General features: G+C 29.8%; 1 protein-coding gene across 3 annotated transcripts; it reads left to right on the top strand.

Annotated features, from left to right (window-relative positions):
- The first annotated feature begins 1,292 nt into the window (after positions 1-1,292).
- On the top strand, positions 1,293-7,884 carry LOC114294497 (hypersensitive-induced response protein 1). 3 transcript variants are annotated; one of them, XM_028238633.2, is made up of 6 exons: positions 1,293-1,554; positions 3,522-3,719; positions 5,127-5,247; positions 6,257-6,348; positions 6,452-6,548; positions 7,242-7,884. In XM_028238633.2, the coding sequence occupies exons 2-6, from the start codon at positions 3,531-3,533 to the stop codon at positions 7,601-7,603; spliced, it is 861 nt and encodes a 286-aa protein (XP_028094434.1). In that variant the 5' UTR covers positions 1,293-1,554; positions 3,522-3,530; the 3' UTR covers positions 7,604-7,884. The 3 variants fall into 3 exon arrangements, with proteins under 3 accessions (XP_028094434.1, XP_028094435.1, XP_028094436.1); XM_028238634.2 differs by having other exon boundaries at positions 1,389-1,559; XM_028238635.2 differs by having other exon boundaries at positions 1,535-1,694.
- Positions 7,885-11,138: the final 3,254 nt, after the last annotated feature.

The following is an 11,138-nucleotide window of genomic DNA, read 5'->3' as shown; positions in this document are numbered from 1 at the left end:
ACACTTTAAATTGAATGTTAAAATTAATAATTTTTGGACACTTGTCACTTTAAGTCTAATTTTATTTCCTCATCCTATCTAAATTTGAGGTTAACATTAATAATTTTATAATACTTGTCAATTTTCTAATATGTATATAAAAAAAAAATTAACAAAAATTTAAACAAAAGAGCCAAATTAAAATTAGATTTAAAATGTAAGGACTATATTATTCACATTAAAACTATAGAAATTAAAATAAAATTTAAGTCAAATTATAAGGTGGAAAGTGTAATTAACCCTTATATTAATGATGTATTATAATAATTTTCATTATTAGGATTGCAACTGACATATATCAATAAAAAAAGAAAAAGAAAGCAAAGTAAGAAGGGTATTTTTGTCATTTAAAGAGGTATGTGCTTAAAGCTGTGGGCGATCATCTACGTGTCCTTTCTAAACTGTATCCAAAATATTACTAGTCTTTTTTAGAATTTTTTTTTTTTGGAAACATAATTATTATATTTATAATTTAAAAATATTATTTTTTAAAATTATCATTTTGATAGTATAATTATTACATTTTAAAAGCATTGATATTAATAAATTTAAAGCTCATTTTAGAAACAACAATGATAGAGACCACTAATTTTGGAGCTCTAAAAAGATCACTAATGATATGACACTCAATAAAAAAAGAAAAAAATACAACACCAAGGCCAAAACATCAAATCATTCATAGTGGGGCCCACTGCCACATCATTAGTGATAGCACTAATTAGTGCTCTCACTCATTTTCCTTTTAGAAAATAGATTAAAACTTATTATTTTTTTTATAAAAAAATATTTATAAAATGATAGAAAGATAAAATGACTCAAAAAAAAATTAAAAAAATAATTACTAAAAAAAAGAAAAATAAAAAATTTATATTATTTTAATTTTAAAAGAGGTACTAATATTTTAAAGCAAAGCCAGTAATACAAACGATTCAAGGGTTGGCACTGCTTGCAAATGGAAATAATGTTATATCTATTAATTAGTGTATTAATTAAGGTATTAATTAATGATATGATATAATTTAAAAGATTTTTAATATTTATAATTTTTGGTAATATTATATACACCAATTAGTATATATATTAGTGTATCAACTAGTGTTATGATGTTATTAACCACATTTAATATATAAATTACAAATATCTAAAATTATACAAATGATATCACATCATCTATTAGTACATTAATATGTACAATAATTGATATATATAGCATTATTTTTATAATTTATAGAAAAATGTTATTTATTTTAAATATTTTACTAAATATTTTACCAAATTTATCTTATAAGGTAGAATTTACACAAATTTATATTTGGTAAAATATTTAGTAGAATATGTGCCTCCCTAGCATCTAATTTGTATAATAATGTGATACATTAATTGTGCATCTACCACCACCGAATATAAATAGAGCCTGTGCCGTACTGATCTTATCTAACTTCGAAGTCTCTAAAGTCGTCTCGAAAATATCTCTTTCTCTATCATCGTCTTCGTCATCCTGTTCAGGGCTTTACTGTAAGGTTTTGCTTCACAAGTTATCATTGATATTTTATATATATATATTTATGTGTGTGTTTGGGATTCATGAATGCTTGTTTGTAGCTGTTAATTTTGCTGAATTTTGGTTTGTTTAGCCCAAATTTGATAAATTACTTGTAAGTGGTCGATTTGATTTGCTTTGCTGGTTTTGATGTGGTCTCTCGCAAAATTTGTTCGAAATTTCTGATTTGAATGGTGTATATTTGTTATATTCTGGGTTAGATCTCCGTTTTTGTTACTGTTGTTGTTGTTCATATTCTTGAATTTCAGATGTTTTGTGAGTCAATAGCTTATGGTAACTTTGTTGGAAATTGAAATTCGTTATTTAACTGTTAATTCCCTTTTACTTGTTTTTGGTTCTTGAAATTAAGGTATATGAACATGTGGTTTTTATTGATCTTCCATGATATACACGACTAAACACCACTGAACTTCCAAACAAAATTTAGAATATGTAATAGAATTTCGTCCAAAAGTTTTGGGTTTTAACCAAGGTTTTGAAAAGCGGTTGCGGTCGCTATAACAGTTGTGAGGTGTAAAGGCCGTAGTGTAACGGTTGCGATAATCGGAATTGTGGTTTTTTTTTAAAATTTTTTACACAATTTGAAGAAAACTTACCGATACAAATATTTTTTTTTTCTAGAATCACATTTGTTGGTGTTTAAAATAAATTTTGATCAATTTTTATTAATTTTTAAGTATGATCTAATATATTTCATATTTTCAAATCACTATAAAAGGAGTTTTTTCCATTTTATTTCAATAGTCAATGATTTTAAGAATAATTGATTTTAAATGTCTGCAAATTTTTTTTTTTTTTTTGGGTGAATACAAATTATTTTTTACCAATATCTAAATTAACTAAATAAAAAATATTCACAATTATTAAATGAAAAGATTATAAAATAAAAATTATGTCATAAATTTTAAAAAAAAGTATAAAGAAAAAAATTCATATAAGATTTTTTCTTTGGGCTTGGATCAGTTGAGTATTTGTTTTTTTTTTTTTGTAAGTTTTTTTTTTTGGAAAAATGAAGTTATTCAAAATATTGCAAAAATGTGTAATGGTGTTTAATGGACTGTTACGATACTGCTACGGCCGTTACGTACCATCGAAACGGCCGTTATGTACCATCGAAACGGCCGTTATACATGTGAATTTTCGTGACACCGCTATAGTGGCCATCATGGGTGGTGGTAACTACCGCAACTCTTACGTAACGGTGTCTGATGGACCGTTATGATACCGCTACAGATGTTACGTAATATCGAAATGGCCGTTATACATGTGAATTTTCGTCACACCGCTATAGTGGCCGTAATGGGTGGTGGTAACCACTACAACTCTTACGTAATGGCGTTACGTAACGGTAGCAGCTGTTTTTTAAAACCTTATTTTTAACAAAATGACCCTGGTGGATTTAGGAACAAATATTAAATTTTGGAGTTTTACCAATTGACCCAATGGAGTTAAAAAAAATTTAATAAAAAATTTTTATGGAAAATTTCAATCTTTTATAAAATTTTATTAGTTTGTGTGACATTGCTCATTTTTTAAACGAACCCAGTGTTCGTACGTACTCTTTTGTTCGTTCTCTGTGTCTCCAACGTTGGTCCCTTGCCTTTTTTCCATCGCAGAAACTAATTAGCAATCTATCAACTTTTCAAAAGTGTCCAGTCAAAAACAAAAGTAAAGCATTATTTGAGGCTATATTGTAATTTTTAGATGGATGAAGTAGACAATATTTTATGTTTTTAGGATCAAGCTCCATGTGTAACTTCATGCTTGCATGTTGCAAGAACCCAAAAGGGGGAAAAAAAAACAAAAACAAAAACACTCTATGGCTATATGGGTTATTCAATTTTTATCAATCTTTGCTTCATTTTGGGTAATTGTTACTGGAATTTTTCAATTCACCAGCATAAGTTCATCTCATATATAGGATTGAACTATGGGTCAAGCTTTGGGTTGCATTCAAGTGGACCAGTCTACAGTTGCTGTTAAGGAGCAATTTGGGAAGTTTGATGAAGTGCTTGAGCCTGGTTGTCACTGCTTACCATGGTGTTTTGGGTACCAGGTAGCTGGGGAATTATCATTACGTGTGCAACAACTAGATGTTCGCTGTGAAACAAAAACTAAGGTTTGTGTTTCTCTATACAACAGTGTCATTGTTTTATCTTTTTTATGTGCCTATTTGTGCAACTTGAAGTTGTTAAATCAAAGCTAAGTATCATGTCCTAGTAAAACAACTCTCAAATAACCTTTTTTAGATAGGGAAAAAGTGTAGAATTGTGTAATATGAGCTAGAAAAGAGGAGATATAGGCAGAAGATCAAACTGGTATTACCTATGTGATGTTCGAATCTAACTTCTAGCAATCTATGGTGCCATTGTTAATGGACAATTTTTCACCTCATTGTTTCATCTATCTGACGCTTGAAGTAATTTAGTTACAAAATTGATATTGTTACTATTAACATCATTATAAATTTTATTGCTGAATGTTATAAAGTTAACCAGAAATAACTATAAAACCTTTTTTTTCCTTCCTTTTGTTTTGTTTCTTTTCTTTTCTTTTTGTGTGTTCATGAAGAAGTTGAACTCTATATGACTCAATATTATCTGCTTGCTTACTATGTTTGCTCTGCAAAGAGGAAACAATGATCTTGTAGTTAAATTTCTACATAATTAGCAAACTTGACTTAAGACTTACCCTTTATCTTTTGTGGTTATATCTTTGAGGAAAAGACTCTTTAATATTATGGGTCAGTTGGTTCTTTTAAATTCCATATTTGTGTGTGTAATTGATGATGGTGCTAGAAAAGAATGATTGATCTCTTTTGTTTGTATGTAATATTATGAGTTTAGGCTGAAAGATTTTCTATATCATTGTGGAATTTATATTCTGCCCCTTTAAAAAGCTTCACTTTGGTGTGTTTTAGCACCCTGGCAACCATGGTTGTATTGTCTTACTATAGGGAAATAAATAGAAGTCATATTTATTAACAAGATACTCGTGCATCTTGGTTAATCCGTAAAACTATTTTTGTTAATATTGCCATTTGATAATTTGTTGTCTTTTAGAGGTTACCTCTTGCCTCCCTTTGTATTTTTGCTCAGGGTTCTAAATATAATCCAGTTTATTGTAAACCTGCTGGTTTGTATTGGTTTTTTTTTAACCTTCAGGTTTGGATACTTCCTGCTAGACTAGTGTGAGTAAATTTCACATATGAACTGGCCGTCTTGTCCGGCAAACTGGTCTGAATTGGATTATAATGTCAATGCTGATTCATTAAAAACAAACTGAATTAAGTCATTTTGCACAAAGAACACCTTTCCTTCTCTTAATTTTTTTTCCTTATGTGGAAGATTCTTACCTTATTTTACCACTCTTGCTCATTTTGGTACTTCTCCCTTTTCATGGAATGCATTTATATTTTCAACATCAAATCAAGACTGATGTGGTTTCTTGTTATTTTGCCTATAATTTTATTGATTGCACTCTAGTGTGATCAAGTTATAAATTGTGATTCTTGTTTACTTTGCAGGATAATGTCTTTGTCAATGTGGTTGCATCTATTCAGTACCGTGCCATGTCTGATAAAGCATCTGATGCTTTCTATAAGCTTTCCAACACAAAGGGACAAATCCAAGCCTACGTCTTTGATGGTATTGATGCATGTTTATTGTTATTTTCTTTATCGCAATGTGAAAAGGCAGATTCAGCATCTATTTATATGAATTTTTTCCTACTAGGCTTGTCAAGATTAAAATTTGATTATTTTTTTTCTGCCGATGCATCACCCTCCCCCTGCTCCAGAGTTGTTTTGTTGTCACCAAGAGATGAAACTTTGCTCATGGATATTACTGGGTTCTATGCTGCTGACTATGTAACTCTTGCAAGTTACAAATACCCATGCCAGAGAAAAAAAATTTAAAACAAAGAAAAAAGGAAAAAGGAAAGCAACCTGAAAAGTGATATCAGTATTTTTTCTTTTGATGAAAGAAGAACTGATTACTGTCGATTCCTAGGTATTCCATCTTCTTAGTGTTGTTGATTTTGCAATTCATTTATCTTCTGTTTTGTATTTAGAAAGGCTACCATTTATCCTCTGTATTTCTGATTCTGAGTAAGTATTGCATCCTAGTCCTAATTGACTCTTAGTTCTATTATTACTTGCCAATGGTTGGTTGAGTACTTTACAAAATGTGTGGGCCCTTCCCTATTTCCTCAGTATTCTATTCCTTTTCCTTTATTTTAGTCTAAGTGATACTAGAAAAATTGAGGAACAAGTCTCAAATGGCTTAATTAGTTTTCAAACATGAAGTGTATCAGTACTGGCCCTGTTAAAAAAGAAAAAGAAAAAAGTGGTCCGGGTGCCACTGAACTTGAGGTTTCGAGAGATACAACTGATTTAGGTCTGAATATTGATTGTTCTGATGATAATCTTAGTAGCTGTTTCAGTTTTTTTTAAAAATTGTAGATGTATAAAGAAATAAGAATTGGGGAACTCATTGCTGCACCTTCACTCCTCATTCCAGGCACACATCTCCCTACTCCTTACTTACCTTAGTGTAAAAATGATGCATTGTGCTGGATAGAATTGTTTGTAGTACTGGATTAAGTGTTGAGATTTATATTAAAACTAATGGGCCACCCCTCCATCAATCTGTTCAGTTATTAGGGCAAGTGTACCAAAGATGGACTTGGATTCTACTTTTGAGCAGAAGAATGATATAGCAAAAGCCGTGGAGGAAGAACTTGAAAAGGTGATAATTGACTTCATAAAACAGAAAATGTAAATGCATCTATTTTGAATGGCAATCATCTCAATATTTATGCTGTTTCCCTTACCCTTTGTAATGTATGTAGGCCATGTCTGCTTATGGGTACGAAATAGTCCAGACTCTTATTGTGGATATTGAGCCAGATATTAATGTGAAAAGGGCAATGAATGAGATAAATGCAGGTAACAGTGCACATGCCTGAATAATTTTGACTGCAATATCTGCTTCTTGCTTTTTTCTTACACCTGAATTAGAATTGTGATTGTCTAAGCTGTCTTAAATTTTTTAATTGAAGAATGGTCAGGAAGCCACTTTTTGCTATTTCTCACATGCTGAAAAATATTAATTACAAACATGTTTTGCTTGTATTTATGATTACAAAACAATCTTTTGGAAGTATAAGGTTACATGTGCAATACACAAATGCATCATGCATGCTGGATTTCATTACTCAGTTTATTTGTTTGGCCGCCTGAGAATTTAGATGATTTACATTGTAAGGCTGTGTACGTCATGCCTTCCCTTGATCCCTGGTTTATGCTATATTTGATCTTGAATTTGTGAAGGGAAAAGAAAAAGGAAGGGATTTGTGAAAAAGTAGCTTCTATTTAATTCACTTTTCCCTGCACAAATCCCTCCTCAAATCCACAATCTAAACATAGCCTTAGTGGGAGACTCGTGCACTAGATCACCATTTTTTAAGTTAGTGTTTTTCTCTCTTACAAACAATGAAAATTTGTTGAGTAAATCAAAGACAAAATGGACTTTACTCTTCCAATGTTTCTATCATTTTGTTATAAAGCTATTCATCATTCACCTGCTGGTTGTTGTCAAGTGTAATTATATTCTGATTATCCTTTTGGTTGTCATCACAGCTGCTAGAATGAGGGTTGCAGCAAATGAGAAGGCTGAAGCAGAGAAAATATTGCAGATCAAGCGAGCTGAGGGAGAGGCAGAGTCTAAATACCTTTCAGGGCTTGGAATTGCTAGGCAGCGACAAGCTATTGTGGATGGACTGAGGGACAGCGTGCTTGCTTTTTCAGAGAATGTGCCTGGAACCACAGCCAAGGATATTATGGACATGGTGCTTGTAACTCAGTACTTCGACACCATGAAGGAGATTGGGGCTTCTTCAAAATCCTCTGCAGTTTTCATCCCACATGGGCCCGGTGCTGTGAGAGATGTCGCTGCGCAGATCCGAGAGGGTCTTCTTCAGGCTGACAGTGTTCAGCATTAAATTTGGAGCATATGGAAGGAACTTGGAGGTTGGACTTTCTAGGTTTCCTTTCCATGGCTAATGAATGGTTTTGGTGTTGATGGAAAATTATTAAACATATTGTTGAAGTGGTATATAACTAGGATTTGACCACAAGTATATATATATATATGTTTGCATATATATAGGTCGAGTGGTGTGCAGAATGGTTTTTCAATTTGGTTTTTGCTTGCAAGATTGATTCTCTTTATTATTGAATACATGTGATTGTAATTCTTATTTAAAGTTCCGTTTTCATTTTATTTTTATCGTGTTGCAGCTGTTGTCCTATGATTGTAGTTTTCCTAGAATCTGAGGGAAAATTTTACTGTGTTATTTGGGATTTCCATTGTTTGGTTTCAAGTGTCCTACATAGTACCTAACTGTTGGTCTCAGCACACTTCTCAAATTTTCTCAATTCACTTGAAGTACTAGTTTTGGATTATCTTGCTGGTTGAGAAACTTGTCTACTACTTCTATATATATTTTAAATGTTATATCTAATTTGCTCTACTATTGTAAATTTTGAAAATTGTAAATAAAATCTCGTTCAGTATCTAATTTTGTTTTCAAAAACTTGTAAATGCTATTGCTTTAACTATAATTTCTTATATTTAAACTCCCAAGGTGCAAATGAAACTTACTTTGAATAATGGCAAATTTTTTTATTGGGCTGTAATATGGATTTGGGTATATGAGTAAGGGCCGGTTTATATGAATCTTTATTCAATCAACCCACCCCTAGACTTGGACAGCCTCAGCTTAACTTTCTTTAGGATTGTGGACTTGACCTTAATTGGTCAGATGGTAACTAAAATTATATCTTCTAAAAAATATGGTACCCGACTAGTGCATCTTAACATTGTTCCTTACTTTGAGGTATGTTTAGTTTGAGTTTGGGAGATGAGTTTTAGAGATAAAAAGTTCGAAAAATTGTTTGGTTTGGTTTTTTTCAAAAGATGTTTTGGAAAATTATTTTGAGAGAGAGTTTTGAAAAAAGTGATTGATTTGATGTGTATGAGAGAGAGATTTGTTTGGAAAACTTGTAAACCAAGCAAGTTTTGGAAAAAAAATTTGAAAAAATTTGTTTGGTTTGATTACTTTTGAAAACTTATTTGTAGAGAATTTTTTTCAAAATTTTTTGGGAAACAACAACCAAACAAGGCCTAGATGTTTTAATTTTATTTTTAATTATTCTAATTTATTTTCTATTTTATTTTGGATGGTCAGGATTAGGTTTTGATAAAAACACACTAAAAATCATCATTCCTTCCAACTATGCTATTTTTTAATTCTTTTTTTTTTTTTTAAAAAAAAAGATTCGGTTCCAACCAGAGGTGAATAATTTAACCAGCTGAGAAGCCAAGGTAAGCCTATGGTTTAAGGGAGGTTGGAGACTAACCAAAATTTAAAAGATTTTGAATTCAATAATAGATCTCATCTTATTTTACTTCATACTTGTGACTTGCAGGTAAATAGGGTCTAATAAGTTACCCTATCTTGAAAGGTTCTTTGTCATTAAAAAAGGTGATATTATTATAGAAAACTTGATGCTTAAAAATAAGATAGTTAAAGAGTAATATTATATAAAATTCTGTTTCTTACTTTATTTTCTCCATCCTAAAAACACAAGACAATAAGACTTACATTAATAGATGCACATAAAATTCACTCACTTGTGTCTAGAGGTAAGAAAATGCATTAAGAATTTAAATTATATCATTATATGTATCATTTTGCTATAGCTAATCACTTGATGACAATAATATCCCTAAAAAGTAAATAAATAAATAAAATAGAAAAGAACGAAAGAAAGAAAGATAAAGGAGAGTGTAGTTTATGCAAATAAGGGTAAATTATAGTTATAGTCTTTAAAATTTAACACCTTTTTCGTTTAAGTCCTTATAGTTTAATTTTGTCAATTAAGTCCCTAAAATGTTAAATTCGAATAAATATAGTCTTGAAGACAATATAAAAATAAAACATAAGCCCAAAGATTATATAAAATTGTTAAGGGCCAGATTTTAATTTATTGTTAATTATTCTCCGCACGTGTGCTTTTAGATTTGGTAGATTTTTCCAATACTAATTAATCCTAATTACTTATATAGGTCTTTCTCTATTTCTATTATACTATTATTTATTTCTTCTAATATGTGATTATGCATTTTATCTAATTTTTCGACTATTTCTAATATTGTGTTATATTTAATTTTATTATCGCCATTATTTAAAACACTTCTAGAGTATAATTATTTAGATACATTTTCATATTTTTCTAGTGGTTTTAATTCAAAAGGTTCCCTTAAAGAGTTTCGTATAAGGATAAGAATAATTATCTATATTATTTTTGGGAGACTTACGTATAGATCCTAATAGTTTGACTTTTTGTCTAGTAGATCCTATGATAATTAATGACATTTTTCATTAAACACTATTTAAAAAGGTTACTAATTGTTAATTTTTAGTGACAGTTTGAAAATTGTCACAAAAATGTCACTAACTATAAGTTTTAGCGACAGTTTAAAAAAATCGTTACAAAAAATGTCACTAATTTTCAACTTTTAGCTATAATTTAAAAAATTTGTCGCAGAAAAAGTCGCTAATTGTAAGTTTTAGCGACAATTTATAAAAATCGTGACAAAAAAATCACTAATTGTTAACTTTTAGCGACATGCACAAAAAATCGTCACAAAAAATTACTTTTGACAATAATTTTACTGCGACTTATTTTCAATAGGATTTTATAGGAATTAAGTCCAACAATTAGGGCTTATTTGTAGTTTACTATTTATTTTATTATTGATTTTCTACAAGAGCTAACTACTTACATTTATTTAATAATAGATAGATGTCAAACTTCATATATAATTTCAAGTTGATTTTCTTGAAGATTTTCATTAATTTCTTTTAATAATCTTATTATAGTATTATTTTATTCGATAATTATTTGTAGTACAACATTATCATTTTTGACTTCTTCATTATATCTAATACTTATATATTAATATTAGCAAATACTTTGATACCAATTCTAAAATATACACACAGATAATAATTAAGTGAATAATAAATTAAAATTCGGATCTTGTAATAATTTTATATAACCTTTGGGTTTATGTTTTATTTTTCAATTGTTATCAAGACTAAATTGATTGGAATTTAATATTTTAAGGACTTAATTGACAAAATTAAAACTTTAAATAAAAAGTGTTAAACTTTAGGACTGTACTTGTAGTTTATCCTACACAAAAAACATGAAGGCTCCTCGTTTATATCCCTGTGTTCTTGTTGGATGCTGTTAAATAACACAGTAATGTACAATCTTTCTTTGTTTATCGTTGATGTCAAAGCTGTCAATCTATTTTTATTTATTTATTGGCATTATTTGTTGTCTATCTGTGAATTATTCTTCTTATGTTTATCTGTCATCAATAGCGTGTCGCATTAATGCCTTTAAGATAAAAATTAAATAAATATACATATGAAACATAACCATTCAACATGCTCTCTACAT

The sequence above is a fragment of the Camellia sinensis genome, chromosome 4 (genome assembly GCF_055761805.1).
Source record: "Camellia sinensis isolate YWXY chromosome 4, ASM5576180v1, whole genome shotgun sequence".
NCBI lineage: Eukaryota > Viridiplantae > Streptophyta > Magnoliopsida > Ericales > Theaceae > Camellia > Camellia sinensis.
Note: the sequence above shows the minus strand (reverse complement) of the source record. Positions and strands in the feature narration are given on the sequence as shown.

Bases quoted from the DNA above. Each gene is read 5' to 3' on its own strand.
- LOC114294497 (XM_028238633.2), top strand. From the start codon at position 3,531: ATGGGTCAAGCTTTGGGTTGCATTCAAGTGGACCAGTCTACAGTTGCT. The intron at 3,720-5,126 runs GTTTGTGTTTCT...TTTACTTTGCAG, and splicing joins GCTGTGAAACAAAAACTAAG to GATAATGTCTTTGTCAATGT. The intron at 6,349-6,451 runs GTGATAATTGAC...TAATGTATGTAG, and splicing joins TGGAGGAAGAACTTGAAAAG to GCCATGTCTGCTTATGGGTA.